The sequence below is a fragment of the Bos javanicus genome, chromosome 13, assembly GCF_032452875.1.
Source record: "Bos javanicus breed banteng chromosome 13, ARS-OSU_banteng_1.0, whole genome shotgun sequence".
Lineage (NCBI taxonomy): Eukaryota > Metazoa > Chordata > Mammalia > Artiodactyla > Bovidae > Bos > Bos javanicus.
Window position 1 is genome coordinate 6,484,563 of NC_083880.1, and position 22,705 is coordinate 6,507,267.

At 38.6% G+C, this 22,705-nt stretch overlaps 1 protein-coding gene across 1 annotated transcript in view; it reads left to right on the forward strand.

Annotated features, from left to right (window-relative positions):
- The window catches only part of SPTLC3 (serine palmitoyltransferase long chain base subunit 3), a 148,076-nt gene that overhangs the window by 34,272 nt on the left and 91,099 nt on the right, over positions 1-22,705 (forward strand). Inside the window, exons 2-4 of the mRNA XM_061435620.1 lie at positions 3,430-3,612; positions 18,615-18,769; positions 19,397-19,545. Of these exons, the coding sequence (XP_061291604.1) occupies positions 3,430-3,612; positions 18,615-18,769; positions 19,397-19,545 (487 nt within the window). The remainder of the gene's footprint in view (positions 1-3,429; positions 3,613-18,614; positions 18,770-19,396; positions 19,546-22,705) is intronic.

Here is a 22,705-nt window from a genome sequence, read left to right on the forward strand (position 1 = left end):
TAATGACAATGGTGTGATCACTCACCTAGAACTAGACATCCTGGAGTGCAAAGTCAAGTGGGCCTTAGGAAGCATCACTACAAACGAAACTAGTGGAGGTGATGGAATTCCAGCTGAGCTCTTTCAAATCCTAAAAGATGATGCTGTGAACATGCCACACTCAATATGCCAGTAAATTTGGAAAACTCAGCAGTAGCCACAGAACTGGAAAAGGTCAGTTTTCATTCCAATCCCAAAGAAGGGCAAATACCAAAGAATGTTCAAACTATCGCACAATTGCACTCATCTCACACGCTAGCAAAGTAATGCTCAAAATTCTCCAAGCTAGCCTTCAACAGTATGTGAACTGAGAACTTCCAGGTGTTCAAACTGGACTTAGAAAAGGCAGAGGAATCAGAGATCAAATTGCCAACATCTGTTGGATCATAGAAAAAGCAAAAGAGTTCCAGAAAAACATCTACTTCAGCTTTATTGACTATGCCAAAGCCTTTGGGAGTCACAACAAACTGTGGAAAATTCTTAAAGAGATGGGACTACCAGAGTACCTTACTTTTCTCTTGAGAAATCTGCATGCAGGTCAAGAAGCAACAGTTAGAATGGGACATGGAACAACGGACTGGCTCCAAATTGGGAAAGGAGTATGTCAAGGCTGTATATTGTCACCCTATTTATTTAACTTATATGCAGAGTACATCATGAGAAATGCCAAGTGGAATGAAGCACAAGATAGAATGTAGATGGCTGGGAGAAATATCAATAACCTCAGATATGCAGATGACACCACCCTGGTGTGCTGCAGTCCATGCGGTTGCGAAGAGTTGGACGTGACTGAGCAACTGAACTGGACTGGACTGCACAGATATTTAAAGTCTACTTACCAGTGACATTTGCTGCGTGTTGTTCAGTCACTAAGTGGTGTCTGACTCTTTTGCTACCCCATGGACTGTAGCCCATCAGGCTCCTCTGTCCATGGGATTTCCCAGGCAAGAATACTGGAGTGGGTTGTCATTTCCTTCTCCAGAGTATCTTCCCAATCCAGTATCAAACCTGCAGCTCCTGCATTTCAAGTAGATTTTTTTTACTGCTGAGTCACTAGAGAAATATTTTCATTAACATTTTACTAAGAAAAATTTCAAGCATGCAGAAAAGTGAAAAAAATTATATAACAATCTCCAATATAGTCTCTAATGCATCTAGATTCAGAATTCTCCCAAAATTGCTTTATGTATGTATTTAATTTTTGATGAACCATTTGAAAGAAAATGGTTATAACATTTCACCCTCCTTACGCCTTCAGCATGCATTGACAAATATTAAAACATCCTCTCACACAACTATACAACTACCATCACTCCTAACAAAAATAACAAATCCTCAAAAATATACATTTCCTGTCCACATTTGGGTTTCCACAGTTGTTTAAAATATGTGTTTTTACCCTTTTTTTTTACAATACAAGAGGATCTAGTGGAAAAACATACAGTACACTTGAGTCTCTTAAGTCCCCTCTCCTACCCTTCATTCTTTTTTCCCCAGCTTGACTGAGGTGTAGTTAATAAATAATAATTTATGTATTTGAGGTATACAATGTTATTTGATATATGTATACATTATTAAATTATCACCACAATCAAGCTAATTAACATACCTGTCATCTCACCTAGCTAAGCATGTGAGTGTATGTGTGTGTGAGATGAGAACACTTTGGATCTACTGTCTTAGCAAAGTCAAGTATGCTATACACTATTACTCCCTCTAGGTACCATACTGTACATTGGTCCCCAGAATTTCTTCATCTTATAACTGAAGACTTGCGCCTTTGGACCAACATCTTACCATTTTTCCCACTCATGGTCTGGAAGCCACCAGTTTACTGTCTACTTCTGTGAGCTCAACTTTTTTGATTCCACATATAAGTAAGATCATGCAGCATTTGTCTTCCTGAGTCTGGCTTATTTCACTCAGTATAATATAATCTAGGTTCATCTACATTGTCATAAATGACAGAATTGTCTTGTGTGTGTGTCTGAATGATACTTAGCGTGTGTGTATACACAAGCTACATTCTCCTCATTCATTCATGCTTTGATCAACAGATTGTTTCTATATCTTGGCTCTTGTGAATAATATAAATATCTCTTCAATATACTGATTTGATTTCCTAGGAAATGCGCCCAGAAGTGCGATAGCTGGATCATGTGGTAATTCTTTTAATTTTTGGAGGAAACCCCACACTGTTTTCCATAATGATTGTACTAATTTACATTCTCACCAGCCGTGTACAAAGGTTCCCCTTTCTCCACATCCTTATCAACACTTGCTACCTCTCTCTCTTTTATTTTGTAATAACAACGTGTTAGAACATGTCAGGTGATATCCCTTTGTGATTTTGGTTTGCATTCCCAGATGATTAGTGATGTCGAACACATTTTCATGTAACTGTTAGCTGTTTGGATGTCTTCTTTGTCTATTCACGTCCTCTTCCCATTTTTAATTGAATTGCTTGGTTTTTTGACTTGTATGAGTTCCTTATTATTATCAACCCCTTATCAGATATGTGGTTTGCAAATATTCTCTCTCATTCTGTAGGTTGACTTTTCATCTTGTTGATCATTTCTTTTGCTGAGCAGAAGTCTTTGGCTTCATGTAGTCCCACTTGTTTATGTTTTGCTTTTAAAAACCAAGTCATAGGACTTCCCTGGTGATCCAGTGGATAAGAATCTGCCTTGCAGTACAGGGGATGCAGGTTTGATCCCTGGTCTGGGAACTAAGACCCCGCATGCTGTGGAGCAACTAAGCTTGAGCTCCACAAGTGCACCACAGTGAAAGATCCTGCAAGTAAACAAATAAAAATTGAAAAAAAAAATAAAATCAAACACAAGTCAGTTGTCATAAAGAAAGTCCCATGTTGTGGATTATCTGATTGTCTCCTCATGAAGTTATTTACCTGATATTTCTTGTAAAATGGAATTTAGATATTAGAGTTTCGCTAAATTCAGCTTAAATATGTCGTCAGTGTATTGAATATTACATCATGATAAGAGTATAGAGTGGTGAGTTGTCCTATCATCTCTGATGGAATTGGATTCCCTGATTAAGGTTGTAATCCCAGGTTTGTGATTAAGGAGTAATTTACAGAGGGATACTTTGGTATCTTGCAAAAACCCTATTCCTCAATCATTTTTCACTTAACGGATTTAGAATCTGTTGATAATTTTTGCCTGAATCAATTATTTCTTTAAGAGTTGTGGAATAAAATGTACACTGCTGATTACCTTCTTCAGTGATCAACTTCCAATTTTCTCCAAGTATTTTCTTTATCTTAAATGTGCTCTTTGACATGTAAAAGATTGAAAGTTCAAAATTTTCAGTGTTGTAGTTCATTGTAGTGGAAGAGTGCTCATTTTCCATTTCCATTTGTCTTTTCAGCAAAACGGAAATTCAAATTTTTACAGGCCAATTGTGGAATCCTTTGAGGAAGCACCTCTTCATGTTATGGTTTTCACTTACTTGGGATATGGAATCGGAACGCTATTTGGCTATCTCAGGGACTTTCTGAGGAACTCGGGAATAGAAAAATGCAATGCAGCCGTGGAGAGAGAAGAACAAAAGGTACGCATGAGCAGCTCCCTGAGTCTTTGTCAATGTCAATTCTTCTCTGAAGTGTGCTCATAAGTGATAATGCATGTATGGATCCCGAAAAGAGTGATATGCTCAGCAACCACTCAAGGCAAATTCTATTGCCCTGAACCCCGTAAAAGCCCCCAAAGTTACCCATGTATTCATGGACTTATTTTCTTTACAATATTTATTGAGCAATTACTAGATGCCAGGCTAAACTAAAGGTTTCCTTATACATTATCACAAATATAATTTTTAAAACAATCCCATGAGATAGATTTCAAAATAGCATTTTAAAGGTGAAAAATCAAAATCGGAAAGTGAGGGCATGAGTGGGACTGTATTCTGATCTCCTAGTTGTGAGCTGAGTATTATTTATATTCTATACTGGACTAGGAAAGTGTTTTTGAGTGACATGAGGTCAGGGTTTCATCTAGATCAGAGTTTCTCAACTGTGGCACTATCGACATTTCGAACTGGGTAATTCTTTGATGTGGGAAGCATTGCAGGATTTTTAACAGCATCCCTGACCTTGACCTACTAGATTCAATTAGAACTCTCCCACATACTTGTGACAATAAAAAATATCTCCAGACATTGCCAAATGCCTTACAAAGTGGAATATCACCCTCAGTGTAGACCCACTGATCTGGATACTTTCAATAGTGAATGTATAAATGTCTACATCATCTCCTTTTCACATAGAGCTAACAGGACAACTTGGAAAATATTCAGAAATCTGTGAAGAGCCTGTGTCCTTTTACCATGTTTTCCAACATTGGTTCAAATGATATACGATGCCATGAATCTCTTTTTCCCTAAAACTTGCTTTAAAATATACAATTGTGGCCACAGATTATTCCACACGATGGAGCCTTGACCATATCTAAGTAAAGCATCATTGACACATGTAATAGGAGAATCTCGAATCCTATAACTTACTGACCAGTACCCATAGTAAGCTAAGCTCTTATTATAGCAACATAACCATGAACAGGTCATGTAGAACACTTATCTTGGAATTACCAAATTGGAATTAAGTTAAGCATACCTTCAAGGGAAAATCAGGCCCAGTTTGACTGTTGAACTCTCTCTTACCTTAGCAAGGACTAAGTCGTATGTTCTACTCCAAATGCATGCGTACTATGTCACTTCAGTCGTGTCGGACTCTGCGACCCCAGGGACTGTTGCTAGCCAGGCTCCTCTGTCCATGGGGTTCTCCAGGCAAGAATACTGGAGTGGGTTGCCATGTCCTCCTCCAAGGGACCTTCCTGACCCAGGAATCGAACCCAAATCTCATGTCTCCTGCATTGGCAGGTGGGTTCTTTACCACTAATGCCACCTGGGAAGTCCCTATACCAAGTAATGGGGACTAATAGAGAAGAAAATATAGGTCCTTCCAGCAGAGAATTTGAAGTCTGGTATGCAAAAAAAGACTCATGAGCAAAACAAATGATAAAAAGTGATGATGGGGAGGAAGTTGATACGGAAAACAGGGATCTGTGTCCTGTGCTTCTCTTAGGAAGTTAGGAAGGCATTATGCTGGGCCTGAGTGGTGAGCAGGTATTTGCCTATTGAGCAAGGTACAAAGGAAGACAGTCTGTAAGAGGGCTGCTTGTGTCAAGCAAGTCAGATTCGTTTGGAGTGTGTATTTTGTGCCAGGCACTGTACAACAGTCTGGAAACATAGGAATAACTGAGGCAGATAATGGCTGTAGAGAGCTAACCACAAAAGAAGCAATTGCAGTGGAATTTGATAAGAGGAACCATAGAGGTAAGTAGATGACATCAAGGAGGCAAAGAATAGAAGCATTTAACCTGGACTTGGTGTTCAGTGAAGCCTGCTGGGGGGAAGAGAAACTTAAATTGACATCTAAAGACTGAAGAGTAAGTAATAAGGCAACGCGTGTGGCAAGATGAGCTGGAAGGAGTCTTCAAGGAAAGGAAATATGGTGTGAAGTGGCCCAGAGATAAGAGAAAACATTGAACATGTAAGGAACCAAGGAATTCTAATGATCAGAATGTTGTGAGAGTGGGATTACGTGGGGAGAAAGATTGCTTGAGAGGCAAGCAGAGATCTTACTACAAGGGGTTTTTATAAGCCACAGACATTTGTTATAAGAACAATGGGAAGGCATTGAAGGATTTCAGGCGGAGGAATGCAGATTTGCAGATTAGAAAGATCGTGTTCACTGCAGTGCGAAAAATGGATTGCAGGAGGACAACACAGGGACCAAAAAAAGAGAAAAAAATCCAATTAAAAGGTTGAGGCAGAGTCCAGGTTGATAAAAAATCTAGATGATGCCTTGGGCTGGGCCCAGGTTAGTGATAGGCCCTGAGAGACAGGCCAAGAGATGCTGAAGGGTTGGAATTAGGACTACCCCACCAGAAAAAAGAATGAAATCATTCCATTTACAGTAGCATGCATGGACCTAAAATCTATCATAGTAAGTGAAGTAAGTTGGACAAATATCATAATGTAATTTATATGTGGAATTATGTAATGTACATAATGTAATTTATATGTAGAATTATGTAATGTACATAATGTAATTTATATGTAGAATCTAAACGAACAATACAAATGAACTTATTTACAAACAGAAATGGATTCACAGACATAAAAAACAAATTTATGGTTACCAAAGGGGAAATGGAGAGTGGAGGGATAACAGAGGAGTTTGGGATTATCAGATATACACTATTGTATATAAACTAGATAAACGACAAGGACCTACTCCATAGCGCGGGGATGTATTAATATAGTCAACATCTTGTAATAATCTATAATGGAAAAAATCTGAAAAAGAATATTTATCTAACACGACTGACGTGACTTAGCAGCAGCAGCAGCAGCAGCAGATAGATATATCTATTCTGTATAACTGGATTACTTTGCTATAAACCTGAAACTAACACAACATTGTAAATCAACTGTACTTCAATTGAAAAAAAAAAAAGAGGTAGAGTTAGGGATGATTGATTTGACTTGGGGAATTATGGAGATGTACAAATCAAAGTCCACACTTGGTCTACGACTTGGGCAACTGGATGTAAAGAAGGCAATATCATATATTGAGATGGGAAATTGAGAAGGAAGATGGAGGTGGAGGGGAACGTGATCAATTCACTTTGAAACAAGCTGAGTTAAAAGAATTGACAGCTGGATAGAGAGGTCTAGACCTCAGAGAAAAGTCTGAGATGGATATTGTAGCATCTTCAGTATATCTGGAGCATACTGAATTAATCAAAACCATAGGAGTGGATGTGATCTCCCAGGGAAGGTCTATGGAAGAGAAAAAGACAAAGGGTGTGAAGAGGACAGAGAACTTTAGAGAATGTTATAAGTGGCAGAGATGGAATTCCAACTCAAGACTAGAAGCAATGCGACAATAAAAATCCGTATAATAGTCTAGGAAGAAGATAATATGTGCTTGAGTTGGGGAAGAGGCAAGATGGAATGAAGAAAAGCAAGCTGGTTATAAAGATATTTAGGGGGTATAACCAACAAGTCTTGGTTGCTGAGTATATGGAAAATAAGACAGAGGAGGAAACCAGGATAATCTCACATTTCTTCTTTGGTCAGATACAAGAACAGCAGTGGCACACCCGTCACTTGGGGACTGAATTAGTAATACTAAGTGAAAAGATTAAAAAAAAAAAAAAGGCAAAATCTCCCTCCAAAAGAGCCCTAAAAAAATCTCAGACCCAGAGCACCTGCTATCTCAACAGACTTGATTAATAATCAAGACACTAAGGAGGAAAAAAGACAACCCAGACAGATACAAGGTTTCAATATTTTGCTTCAATTCTTCTTTTAATCCTTTAAAGGCAACTTTAGAGTTGAATTGCAATGTATTAAAAGTACATTTTAATTGCAATGTATTAAAAGTACTAGCTATAGTACTTTCTCAGTGATGTCATGGCCCGACTTTGCTAAATCCAGAATAGGATGTCAGAAAATACAATTAAAGGAATATCAAGCATTGTCAGGGATTTTAAAAACTCAAGTATGGCTGCATGTCTCAATCCCTGTGGCCCCTGCTTGTATAAGACTTATCAGTTGCGATACTGTGTTTCCGTTAGACTCAGGCAGTCCCAGAGCCCTACAAGTAAAGCCCAGATATTTCTGGTTCATCCCCAGAGATTTTTACTCCCACATATAACAAAAACGGTTCAGGAAGTTGTAACTAGAAAATGTGGACATAAATCTCCAAATGTTTGCATGAATTAAAGCTTGCTCATTCTTATCCATACTTGGCATTCTGAAACAACAGCAGGATGGGCCCAGTGTGACTTTCTCCTGAGTGTTTTGAAGGATGGGGTTCATGAAGGTCACTGGGTGTGAGGCATGGTTTTGTCCAAAGCAAACAGACAGCCCAGTGCTGGGCTTCCTGTTTGGATCTGGGTGGGTCCAAAATGAGAGAGTTTCCCTGGGAACCCAACATATTAGCCAGCAGCTTGTGGGGTGGGAACGCTTTAGTCCCTTCATTCTCGTCTCAGTTAACAACCAAAATGATCTTTTTAAACCTTTTTAAGTCGGTTCACATGGGCATCTCTGGCCGAAAGCCTTTAATGCTTTCCTTTGTCGCTCAGAGTAAGAGCCAGAACTGGTCAAGGTGCTACAGAACCGCCCCCTTGATGAGCCCTGTCCCTGTTCCACAAGGACCTTCTTCCTCTTCCTCAAACACAGCCCCTCACACCTACCACAAGGATTTCTCACTCGCCTTTCCCTCTGCTCAGAATGATCCTTCTTCCCTCAGATACCAGCACAGTTCACCCCCTCACTTTCTTCATTAAATCCATCCGGACATCACCAGCTTTAAAGGCAGCAGGAGTCACCAGCAGTGGTATCCCTAGACTCCCCAACCAGGCTTGGTTCCAAATGCCTTCTGGCTGCTTCTCAAAAGCAAATGCACCCTCACAAGACAGGCATATTTTCCATGATTGCATCTAGCTTTGGGGAAAAACTCCAAAATCAAAGTTTGAGAAATAGTTTGTAAAATATGACCATGAGTAAAATCAGATTATAACTACCCATGGAGAGTTTTCAGGTCAACATTTATTTTGTGATTGTTGTTTAGTTGTTTTGTTTTTGTTTAGTCTCTAGGTCCTGTCTGACTCTTTTACAACCCCCCATGGACTGTAACCTGTCAGGCTCATCTGTCTGCAGGATTTCCCAAGCAAGGATTCTAGAGTGGGTTGCCATTTCCTTCTCCAGGGGATCTTCCCAAACCAGGGGTCAAACCTGCATCTCCGGTGCTGGCAGGTGGATTCTTTACCACTGAGCCACCTGCGAAGCCCCAGCGTTTATTTGGATATATATAAATATCCAAATATCCAAATATCCAAACACCCACAGGCATGAAATTTCTGACGTGTCATTAAGTTAGTCAAATCATTTTGTTTTAGTTCTTTCACAGTATAGACTTTTCTGCTTCCCTTAGCAAGAAGGAATCTGCAATAATAGGTTTTTAACAAGAATAGTAGCAAGGTTGATGGATCTCGATAAAGTAGAGCTTTGCTAGCATCTATCAGTTAGTACTAAGTACTAAGTACTAAGTAAGTACATGTGTGGAATGAGTGGGTTATGACTAGCCTCTTCCTGTGTCTCTTTCCCCTTTCCTTTTTATTATGGGAATAGCTGCAAAAGCTACGTTCATCTTTCCTTTCTCTTTCGTGCACTTACTTACACAGATGCTCATTTGCACTCACCCTCTCCCTTCCTTAAGGTATGTTCATAACATACATTTGTTGTGTGACTGTCTTTTTTATTTTTTCAAGAAATTGTACGCTGAAGATCTTTACCTGCCAGAAGAGGATTACCTTCATTGTTTTTAATAGCTACATGATGGTATTGTACAGTAAGGTTATATGATTATTTATTTTTATTATTGAAAATAATGCTTCAGTGAGCATCCTATGCATTTATTCAAGGATAATGCATAGAAATGACTTTCCGGGCCCAAGAAATAAATATTTTCACTTCCAAAATATTGGCAAATTGCCTTTAAAAAAGATTACATAGCATGTCTCTAGTAGTATGCAAGAGTGCTTGCTTTCTTGCCAGCACTTGATACATTGATATTATCAAAATATTTCTCATTTTTGCCAATTTGATAAGGGAGCTTTTTTTTTTTTTAATGTTCTTGTGTTTTTCTGCATTTCCCTGGTTAATAATGAGACTGAGCTTTTCATATGATTATTTCTCATGTATGCTTACTCTTCTTGTATTTCCTATTGATATCATTTGCTCGTAATTTTATTAAATTATTTTTCTTATTGATTGAGGGAAGCTCTTTCTGTATATCCTTTATCAATAATTTGCCTCTTAAATCTGTTTTAATTATTTTTTCAATTCTGTTTCCAGGCTTTTAACTTTCTGTGCTATATTTAACCACACGTATATTTTTAATTTTTAAATCACATGTATCAAACACCTCCTTAATGTTTTCTTTGTTGTTGGTTTTGCTATTTTTTGCTGTCCTTTCTCTTTGTGAAGGGGGAGTAGTTTAGGAAGGCTGTTTTCATCTTGTAAGAAAGATAAAAATTTTTCCTCTAGTTTCATTCAGTACTTTTATAATTTGGAGTAGTTATTCATTTAATCTACAAACTCATCTAGGATTTAATTCCATGTGCTCTGTGAAGTAGGACTATTTTTTTTATTGAAGTACAATTGTTTTACAGATTTGTGCCAAACCCTACTATATAGTAAAGTGACTCAGCTATATATATATATATGTGTGTGTGTGTGTGTGTATGTATATATATACAATCTTTCTTTAATCTTCTTCTCCATTATGGTTTATCACAGAACATTGATAGTGGTTCCCTGTGCTATACATTAGGACCTTGCTGTTGATTCATCCTAAATGTAATAGTTTGTATCTACTAAGCCCAGTCTCTCTCCCGACCCCCACACCCCAACAACCACAAGCCTGTTCTCTATGTCTGTGAGTCTGCTTCTGTATTACAGATAGGTTCGTTTGTCCCATACTCTAGATTCCACATATGAGTGATATCATATGGTATTTGTCTTTCTCTTTCTGATTGGCTTCACTTGGTATGATCATCTCCGGCTGCAGCTGTGTTGCTGCAGATGGCATTGTTTTGTTCTTCCTTACGGTTGAGTAATATTTCATTGCGTGTACACGTATTCACACCTTTGTTCACTCATCTGTGGATGGACGTTTAGGTGGTTTCCATGTTGCTGCTATAAACAGGAGTGCATGTATCTTTTTGAATTGCAGTTTGTCTGGATATATTCCCAGGAGTGAGATTGCTGGATCATATGGTATTTCTATTTTTAGTTTTCTGAGGCATCTCCATACTGTTTTCCACAATGGCTGTACCAATTTATATTCCCACCAACAATGTAGGAGGATTCCCTTTTCTCTGCACCCTCTTCAGGATTTGTTATGTGTAGATCTTTTAATGATGGCTATGCATTGGAGAAGGAAATGGCAACCCACTCCAGTGTTCTTGCCTGGAAAATCCCAGGGACGGGGGAGCCTGGTGGGTTGCCGACTACAGGGCTGCACAGAGTCGGACATGACTGAAGTGACTTAGCAGCAGCAGCAGCATTCTGACTGGTGTGAGGTGGTACCTCATTGTAGTTTTGATTTGCACTTCCCTGATAACTAGCGATGTTGAGCATCTTTTCACGTGCCTGTGGGCCATCTGTATTTCTCCTTTGGAGAAATGTCCACTAAGGGCTTCTGCCCGGTTTCAATTTAGTTGTTTGTTTTGTCGTTGTTATTTAGTTGTGTGGGCTGTTTTTATCCCTTAGAGATTAAGCCTTTGTCTGTTACATCATTTGCAAATATTTTCTCCCATGTCATAGCTTGCCTTTTCATTTAGCTATTGTTTTTTAATGGTTTCCTGTGCTGTGAAAAGCCTGTAAATTTAATTACATACCATTTGTTTATATTTTTATTGCTATTGCCTTGGGAGACTGACCTAAGAAAACACTGGTATGATTTATGCCAGAGAACATTTTGCCTAGGCTTGCTTCTAGGAATTTCAAGGTGTCATGTCTTATGTTAAGCCCTTTTGAGTGTAGTGTAAGAGCATGCGCTAACATCACTGTCCACCTTTCCCGTTACCTTTCCCAGAACACGCAGCTGTCCACCTTTCTAGGCACCATTTGCTGAAGAGAAGTTTTCCCATTTTATATTCTGCCTCCTTTGTTGAAGGTTAACTGACTGTAGATGGGTGGGTTTATTTTCCGGCTCTCTATTCTGTTTCATTGATATCTATGCACATTTGCATAGCAATACCACCCTGCTTTGCTTACTGCGGTTAGTTGTATCTGAAGCCTAGAAGAGTTATGAAGGGGACTACTTTTTCAAGGGATTTTTAAATTGTCTCAGTATCAGTAATTGAATAGTTCAATTACTTTTACCCACTGACATGAAATATCGGCCAACATGTTGATTTTTTAGGTGAATTTACAAGTTTTCAAGTAGTTTGTAAAGATTTTCTCTATATACACCTTAGAATTAGCTTTTCAGGTATTGAATTTTTAAGAAGGAACTGTTGCTGCTTTAATTGGTAATGTATTAAATCTATGTTTTGACTTTGGAAAATTTGACATCTTAATAATAATATAATATTTTTCTTTTTATTCTTTGCATTCAAAAAGGTGGTATGTCTCTCCTTTTATTTAGATATTATGTCCTCAAATAAAATTTTATTTATTTTTAATTTTTATGTATTTTTTATTTAATTTTTTTAGCTTATCTTATTCTAAAGTCATCATTTTCTCTTATTATTGTTATTTGGGTACAATTTTTTGATTATGGTACTAATTAAATAGTACTTTTCCCCATCTTCGATTCTAATTAGTTATTGATGGCATACAGGAAAACTATTGCTATTTTCATATTTTAAGTTCAAAAACTCTCACCTTAATGAATTCTCTTTTTAGTTGTCACAGCTTCTCAGATAGTTGTATTGGAATTTCATGTGTGTCATAGAAAACTGTATATTGTCTTTTGATCTATTATAAAAAACTTGTTAATTATGCTATTTTTTGTTTGTTTGTTTTAATTTATTTATTTTAATTGGAGGCTAATTACTTTACAGTATTGTATTGGTTTTGCCATACATTGACATGAATCAGCCACGGGTGTACATGTGTCCCCCATCCTGAACCCCCTCCCCCCTCCCTCCCCATCCCATCCCTCAGGGTCATCCCAGTGCACCAGCTTTGAGTGCCCTGTTTCATGCATCAAACCTGGACTGGCGATCTGTTTCACATATGGTAATATACATGTTTCAGTGCTATTCTTTCAAGTCATCCCACCCTGGCCTTCTCCCACACAGTCCAAAAGTCTGTTCTTTACATCTGTGTCTCTTTTGCTGTCTCGCATATGGGGTCATCATTACCATCTTTCTAAATTCCATATATATGCTTTAATATACTGTATTGGTGCTTTTCTTTCTGACTTCCTTAACTCTGTATAATCGGCTTCAGTTTCATCTACCTCATTAGAACTGATTCAACTGCATTCTTTTTAATAGCTGAGTAATAATAGCTGTATATGTACCACAGTTTTCTCATCCATTCATCTGCTGATGGACATCTAGGTTGCTTTCATGTCCTGGCTATTATAAGCAGTGTTGCGATGAATATTGGGGTACACATGTCTCTTTCAATTCTGGTTTCCCCAGTGTGTATGCCCAGCAGTGGGATTGCTGGGTCTTATGGCAGTTCTATTTCCAGTTTTTTAAGGAATCTCCATACTGTTCTCTATAATGGCTGTACTAGTTTGCATTCCCACCAACAGGGTAAGAGGGTTCCCTTTTCTCCACACCTTCTCCAGCATTTACTGTTTATAGACTTTTTATAGTTTATTTTTATATTTATATTAATATAATATAATTTTATTGATTAAATAAATTAAATAATATAAACATTTATAGTCTATTGTTTATAGACTTTTTAGAAAACCTTTTTGCCCTCACCACAATCGGTAGTTTCCCTAACAGGGAGTGAACCTGGGCCCTCAGGAATAAGAGCATGGAGTCCTAACCGCTGGAGCACCAGAGAATTCCCTGTTGTGGAGTCCTAGGTGCTGGAGCACCAGAGAATTTCCTGATTTTCTTTTTTAAATATCTACTTTTTTGTCATTTCACAGGGCTTTTAGACGTGTGGAAGAACACATCCAAGCACTGAATGTACCATCTTTTTTCAACCTCTCTCTAATTTCTTAATAAGAAAAATCAGATTTTGCCCTTCTTACTTTGTGTTTCTTGTACTTCAGTGAATTGTCTATAATAAAATTACCCTTCCCAACAAAAAAGGAAAACATAAACATATTTTATTATTTTTCTGAGCTCAACTGTGGTAAGAGAAACAACTCTTTCTCAAAAGGAAGTAATGCAATAACATGAAATATTAGGTGAAAAGAGAAGTGTTACTGTCAGCACAAGTAAAAACTGTGTTTGATAGTGACTTTTCCCTCTCTCTACAAATCCATAGTTCTATTTACTACTGAATGAGAAGGTAGTTAAACCTGAAATGAAGAAACATACTTCCAAATTTGGTAGTATTTTTTGCAATAGACCATGGATATGTTCACTTAGCCCTGCAGTGTGGTTTGTTGAAAAGAGTATTCATTGGTACAAATCTCAATCTGTCCACTCAGATTTTCTGACTTTCTGTTAAATTGTCTATAAAAATAGGATAGATAAATCTATAACACTTGGAAAATGATAAAGTACCTTACAGGGTTACTGGTAGAAAAAGAAAGAAAGTCATATTGCAGAAGAAACAAGGTCATTTTGTGGCTGTATTATTATTATTAGGGTTTCTCCACCCTCCTATAAGGCTTCCCTGGTGACTCAGCGATAAGGAATCTGACTGCCAATGCAGGAAATGTGGGTTCTTTCCCTGGGTCAGGAAAATCCCCTGGAAAAGGAAATGGCAACCCACTTCAGTTTCTGCGCTAGGAAATCCCATGGACAGAGGACCTGATGGGCCACAGTCATTGGGATCACAAAGAGTTGGTCGCAAGTTAGCAATTAAACAGCAACGATGACCCTCCTATACCCTACTCCAGAAAATAATTGTGTTCTTGTGGCCGAGGGTTCACTCTCACATCCACCTTTTGTGTCAGGAAGAAAAATATAGTTAGTAGACCATGTGACTCAGAGGATGAGATGGCTGGATGGCATCACCAACTCGATGGACATGAGTTTGAGTGAACTCCAGGAGTTGGTGATGGACAGGGAGGCCTGGTGTGCTGCGATTCATGGGGTCACAAAGAGTCGGACACGACTGAATGACTGAACTGACCTGAACTGAGACCACGTGATGAGCTAAATATGCAGATGGATAAAGATACATCCTATTGCAGCACTTCAGCTTTTGCAACAGCTAGTCCAGATTCATATTTTGATATAGTGACAATGCTGTGGGAGGCTTACCTGAGACTAGAGGACAATGACCTTTGGAAGGCATTCACTGCTCGTAAAGAAACCTCATAGTGCTCAAAGGAATGAGGTGAGGTGAGAAAACACCTACACAGAGGCAGGAACCTTCATGGCTGCAGAGGAATAGGAGCTCTGTAACTAGAAGGCAGAACTTCTTCGCTGGACCAACCAGATCTAGTTTTTTGTTTTTTGTTTTTTTTTTTAATTTTTATTTCATATCAAAGTATAGCTGATTAACAATGTTGTGCTAGTTTTGGACGTACAGAAAAGTGATTTGGTTATACATATGGCTAATGTTTTTCAAATTCTTTCCACATTTAGGTTTTTACAGAGTATTGAGCAGAGTTCCCTGTGCTATACAGTAGATTACTGTTGGGGATCTATTTTTAATCTAGCAGTGTATACCTGTCAATCCCAAACTCCCTAACAATCCCTCCCCTATACCCTACCTCCACCCCCAGCAACCATAAGTTTGTCCTCTATGTCTGTGAGTCCATTTCTGTTTTGTAAATATGTTTATTTGTATCCTTTTTTAACGATTGAACATATAAACAATATCATATGTCATTCGTCTTTCTCTGTCTAACTTACTTCACTCAGTATGATAATCTCCAGCTCCATCTTTGTGGTGGCAAATGGCATTATTCTTACATTCTAAGCTTTCCAACCTCATTTTCCCCTCTCAGGAACAGGTAGATGACTGAGCCTGTGATTCAGATTTAAGTTAGCATTTATACCACCCACAAAACATAGCTCTACTTGGTTAAAAATTGCCCTACCTCTTCAACAGAGAAGTTTCAAGTGGCTAATTTATAGAAATTTCTATTGCATGTGGAGATTATTCCATAGCAGAAAGTCCTCTCTCACCCCACAAAATTGGTTAGAATCCCCATGTCTTGCTTTCAGAGCTTTTATCTCAATAAAGAGCTAGCTTCCCATTTCTTCACAGGTAGAAACTCTGGACCTCTGAGCCAGGAGCCAGAAGTTTGGGCAGGGCAGAGCATGTTCTCACCTCCCCTCGGGGCGTCTAGAGACACATCTTCATGAGACCTCAGTGACAGAAGCTGCAGACTTTTTCTTAACTCCTCCATGGCATGGCGATTTGTTGGCCTTCGTATACCATATTATAGGTCACTTTTTGAAATTTTTATTTTATATTGAAGTATAGTTGATTAACAATGTGTTAGGTTCAGATGTACAGCAAAGCGATTAAGTTATATATACACATGTATCTGTTCTTTTTCAAATTCCTTTCCCATTTAGGTTATTAGAGAATATAGAGCAGAGTTCCCTGTGCTGTACAGTAAATTCTTGTTGGTGATCTCTTTTAAATGTAGCAGTGTGATGTCCGAAGTGACTGCTGGTAGACCAGATGGAGCGGAGGTTGACCAAAGTCCAAAGTACTCAACTAATTGGGCCTAGTTTTCCTCACAGGTCAAATGCCTATTTGAACTCCATGATTTCCGTTGTTCTTTCTGCCCTGGTATCTTGAGCATCTTGAGCATCTTGTGGTTCCATGTCTGAAATCAATTTTATTTTAATTTTGTAGGCATACTATTTTGGTTCTTTTCTTTCTAAAATCAGCTGTTTTCTTAAACCAAAGTTTAACTTCTCCTCTAAACTAACTGCTAACTCTATTTTGTGTCAGATTGCTCATCAAACCTAGAACTATCATTCCATTCAGAGTCCAGACATATTACTGACAGATCTACTTCTTTCTTTTCTTTCTTTTTGTAAGATAAGTTTAGATGACTTCATTTCAGATAAGAAATTAAAAATTAGAAATAGAAGTACACAAGCAATGTTTGGGAATATAGAGGAACTGACAGATCAGTTTAAAAAAAAAGAGGTCTGAGAAAAATGCATGAAATCAAAACAGAAATAGTTTGAAAAAGATTTTCCTAGAATGACATAATCAAATTTTCTCTCAAATATATGTCCATTTCCATGTTAAATGTAAAAGGGTACGATTATCATAATCTATAGATTTAAATAATAGTAAAATCTATTTAAGGGCATTTCACTATTTGAGAGAAAATATATTTGATATGAGAATTTCAACTTACAAATGTCATCAGTAGAGTTGCCCAACCATCCTTCAAATTCACATGCACTAGTCCCCAGGACTTTTTCTTAGAGACGATCACAGTTATCCCCAGATATGATGCCATTGTCACTAAAAACCAAAAAGTGAAATAACGGAAAAAAACTGTGTCATGGATCCAGCCAGCAGCCATCAAAAGATGCAGATTCTATCTTTTTCCATCCGATTGGACCCTCTCAGAAGATGAGAGGGCCAGATTGGTAGCATAAGAAGTCCTTCTGCAAAGCCTTTCCCCATCATCTTCCTTGTGCCTTTAGGATATAAGTTCCATTTCATAAGAGGAAGAAAGAAGTTAAAGAAAATGAGAGGGGGAGTAGGGAAGCTCACCACTCCCAATCTTCAGTGGCTCCTTACTGCCCCCAGGGTAATGTCTGAGTTTCTCATGAGCACATGTAAGGCTCCCATGTCCTGCACCCAGCAGATTCGGCAGCCTCACCCACACTGCAGTGAATGGTAGGGAACTCAGGCGACAGAGCCAGACCAGCAGAACCTTGGCTTTGACTCCAAGTGAAGTGGGAGCCATTATAAGCTTGAAGCAAAGAATGACAGGATCCATCATGTTTTATTCTTGCTCATTCTTCTCAAATATACCCTACATTTCCAGCAAAGAGACCAATTTACGCTGAGTGCCCTCTCTAAGCATACCTACCCATCGTAATCTCATCACACTGTCAGTGACCATCTCCAAAGCCTCTCCTGCATAAAGCCATCTTGATTTCTCTGGCAAAACATGATTCCGCCTCTGGATAAAATCTTACAAACACCCAAACTATTTGACTTTGCCCGAGGTTTGCATTTTCTACCTTGTTCTAGCTTAGGAGTTAGATGACAAAGTCAAATATGTCTTGCTCTGAGCCTCACCTGGATTGCAGGTCCCTCGGGCATGGATGACATTTGATACAGCGAAACAGTGCTGTTGCTTCAACTTTGAGAGAAGCCAAATGCCTCCAGAAGCTCTCCAACTCAGTGTCTATGCCCTTGGTCACCTGCCAGCAGTTATGCCCATAGATCCAACAATTCAAGTTCATCCACGTTTCTAAACACGTTATGAGCGGGACTATTCGTGGTCAAAAAAGTTAAGACCAAATAATCATCCAACTAGTTCTTTCCAACTAAACTGCTTTAGACATAAACACCTCTTGGTACATTTTCAATAAAATTCACTGGGATTCATTGTCTCCAGCATTCTTTTGGAGATTTGTGTTGTGCTATCATTTTTGATACCTTTATTTGCCACAGGTTTTCCTTCTCCCACTAAAACGGAAGCTCCTTGGAGGTGAAGAACTCACAGAGTTATTTGTGGACCCGGCCCATCCCCTTACCCAAAACCCTTGCTCAAAATATTTGCAGATGGAATATTTTCATGGCTCCTCCACATCTTTCAGTGTTTATTTGTAAATGAACTATAAAAAGGGAGAGACCAAAGTAAACTTCTGCCTCTCTTATAACAGGATTTTGTGCCACTGTATCAAAACTTTGAGAATTTTTATATACGGAACATTTATATGAGAATCAGAGACAACTGGAACCGGCCCATCTGCAGTGCCCCGGGAGCTGTGTTCGATGTGATGGAAAGGGTGACAGATGACTACAACTGGACATTTAGGTGAGGCAGCCATCTGGATGGGCTTGAAAGAAAATGCTTTCAAGGAAATTCTAGCATGGGTGCCAGATTACAGATCTGAAAGAAAAACAGCAATGAAACAGCTGGTCTTCCATCATTCAGCCCTTTGCAAGCCCTCATGGTGCCAGTGGGGAAGTCACAGTAATTAAGTTGCCAAGGGCAGCTTATTTGTATTGCAATTAAGAGAAATCTGTGGCAGAAGGTGCAGGATACACAGAACCAGCCAGGAAGAGTCTTTTTCAGCTTTATTGACAAATTGTACCCTTCTAGTTCCAGCTGAAGGAGCCCATGATGACCATGGCTGTTTCTCTTTTGAAAGTCCTTGCTGCAATTTAAACCAAGGTGTCATGAAAGCAAGCACCCAAGAAAAATCAGAGCTGAGTAATACTCTATGGCCCAGCTACCTTTTCCCAATGCTCTGCCCAGATTCATGATGGAGTTACTCTCCTCCAAGGGCAAATCTTTGTGGTGACAACAAGGCTGATCAAAAGGAAAATAGAAAAGATGTGATTTAGGCCAAGCCTAAGATCTCTTTCTGGTAGTATTTTATGGTACCCTAGGATGATATTGAATGAAAAAGTCCTTTGTGTTCACCTGACCTCTCTGCAGGTTTACTGGAAGAATCATCAAAGATGTCATCAATATGGGGTCCTATAACTTCCTTGGCTTGGCAGCCAAGTACGATGAATCCATGAGAACAGTAAAGGAGGTTATAGAGACATATGGCCTAGGCGTGGGCAGCACCAGACAGGAAATGGGTATGTACGTTCACTATTTTGAAATTTTTTTCAGTTAGACCTGATTCCTGTGGCTACTTCTCAAATCTAGATCATATCTAGATTGTGTGCCACAAAAAGCTATTTTAAAATACAAAAAGAAAAAGGTATATTATGGCCTCTTTGAAAATTTCAAACATTATGCTCATACTAGGCAGTTTATTAAGATTTTAATTCTCCAGAACAAATAAAAATGATTCTCTCCTCACCATGTGATCTGAAAAAAGCAGCTATCATACCTCTTCTATCTGGTCCTTTTCTGAGTCATTTTCTCCACTTTTATTAAGCAGCTTTGCTATTTTTCAATCACAGGCTTCCCTGTCCTTCACTATCTCCCAGAGTTTGCTCAAACTCATGTCCATTGAGTCAATGATGCCAGCTTTATTAAACAGGTTTATTGAGGTTTAATTATGCCTTGAGATATAATAGGAAATGGCAAGCCTTGCTAACACTCTTGCCTGGAAAATGCCATGGACACAGGAGCCTGGTAGGCTACAGTCCATGGGATCGCAAAGAATTGTACACAACTGAGCAACTTCATTTCTCATTGAGGTATGATTACTATTAAAAGGAAAACATTGTACTTATTTAATATGTATAATTTAATGAGTTTGGACATATGCATATTCCTGTGAAACTGTCACCACAATCAAGGTAATAAATATATCTATTACCTAAGAAAGTGTCATATCACCCTCCTTTTTGTGGTAGGAACACTTAGCATGAGATTAACTCTTTTTTTTTCTATTTTTCCCCTAAATAAAATTTTATTTTTACTTATTGAAGTATAGTTGACTTATAACATTATGTTAGTTTCAGGTGTACACCTAGCAATTTTATATTTTGAGGTCTACTCTTTTAACAAGTGTTTCTAGAGCACAGTACAGGATTGTTCTAGGCATTGTGTGGTAGGGAAGATTTCTAGAACTTACTCATCCTGCATCTCAGAAGTGTCATACCCATTAAACAACAACTTCTCATTTGGATTTAGCTCTTTCTCCTTCTTTTTTTGGTGATACCCACCACTTTTGTACTTGACTATTGCCTATTTCTGCTCCTCCTGTGAAGGGAGGAATGGGTCTCCTTGACTGTTGTGTTGAATGAATGGATGGATGAATGATGAATGAATGGGAAAGGTAGAGCCAACAATCTTTTTATTTCTTTTTTAGCTGAAACAATTTTCTCTTAAAAGAGTAAAATCTGAGAAGGAAACTTCTGCTCCCCACACTTCTGGGAGAATGAGGGAGCAGCTTGTTCCTGTAGCTTGGCTTCACTGTTCCTGGCCCAGTGTCTTCTCCTATATGATCTCATTTATGCCTCTCCAAAACCTGTGCTGTAGAGGCAGTACAAGTGGTGTTATTCGCATCTTCCAGAGGAGGAAACTGAGGACCACATAACTCAGTGATGTGCCCACAGTGGCAGCTGCGGTAACTCCTAGTCTCACTCAGCTTTTCTACTAAACAGTTTTCCATCTGGGATAATAAACACAGGGCTCACCAGATCAGCCTCAGGCCTAAGAATCAGATGCAAATCTACCAAAAGTGGATTCACCATTCATGAAACATGCCACTCCTAGAGAACCAGTTGGCAGAAGGGCTTTAAAAGCCAGCAATTAAAAAGACCGGTGCAATAAATCAATATCACAGTAATCCAAGTCTATGCCCCAACCAGTAATGCTGAAGAAGCTGAAGTTGAACGGTTCTATGATGACCTATAAGACCTTCTAGAACTAATAGCAAAAAAAAAGATGTCCTTTTCATCATAGAGGACTGGAATGCAAAAGTAGGACGTCAAGAGATACCTGGAGTAACAGGCAAATTTGGCATTGGAGTACAAAACAAAGCAGGGCAAAGGCTAATAGAGTTTTCCCAAGAGAATGCACTGGTCATAGAAAACACCCTGTTCCAACAACACAAGAGAAGACTCTACACATGGACATCAACAGATGGTCAATACCAAAATCAGATTGATTATATTCTTCGAAGCCAAAGATGGAGAAGCTCTACACAGTTAGCAAAAACAACACCAGGAGCTAACTGTGGCTCAGATCATAAACTCCTTATTGCCAAATTCAGACTCAAATTGAAGAAAGTAGGGAAAACCACTAGACCATTCAGGTATGATCTAAATCAAATTCCTTATGATTATACAGTGGAAGTGAGAAACAAATTTAAGGGGCTATATCTGATAGAGTGCCTGATGAACTATGGACGGAGGTTCATGACATTATACAGGAGACAAGGATCAAGACCATCCCCAAGAAAAAGAAATGCAAAAAGGCAAAATGGCTATCTGAGGAGGGCTTACAAATACCTGAGAAAAGAAAAGATGGAAAAAGGCAAAGGAGAAAGGGAAAGATATACCCATTTGAATGCAGAGTTCCAAAGAATAGCAAGGAGAGATAAGAAAGCCTTCCTCAGCAATCAGTGCAAAGAAATAGAGGAAAACAATAAAATGGGAAAGACTAGAGATATCTTCAAGAAAATTAGAGATACTAAGGGAACATTTCAGGCAAAGATGGGCTCAATAAAGGACAGAAATGGTATGTTCCTAACAGAAGCAGAAGATATTAAGAAGAGGTGGCAAGAATACACAGAAGAACTATACAAAAAAGATCTTCACAACCCAGACAACCACAAATGGTGTGATCACTCACCTAGAGCCAGACATCCTGGAATGCAAAGTCAAGTGGGCCTTAGGAAGCATCACTATGAACAAAGCTAGTGGAGGTGATGGAATTCCAGTTGAGCTATTTTAAATCCTAAAAGATGATTCTGTGAAAGTGCTGCACTCACTATGCCAGCAAATTTGGAAAACTTAGCAGTGGCCACAGGACTGGAAAAGGTCTGTTTTCACTACAATCCCAAAGAAAGGCACTGCCAAAGAATGTTCAGATTATTGCACAATTGCACTCATCTCACAGGCTAGCAAAGTAATGCTCATAATTCTCCAAGCTAGGCTTCAACAGTAAGTGTACCATGAATTTCCAGATGTTCAAGCTGGATTTAGAAAAGGCAGAGGAACCAGAGATCAAATTGCCAATGTCCATTGGATCATCGAAAAAGGAAGAGAGTTCCAGAAAAACATCTGCTTCTGCTTTATTGACTACACCAAAGTCTTTGTGTGGATCACAATAAACTGT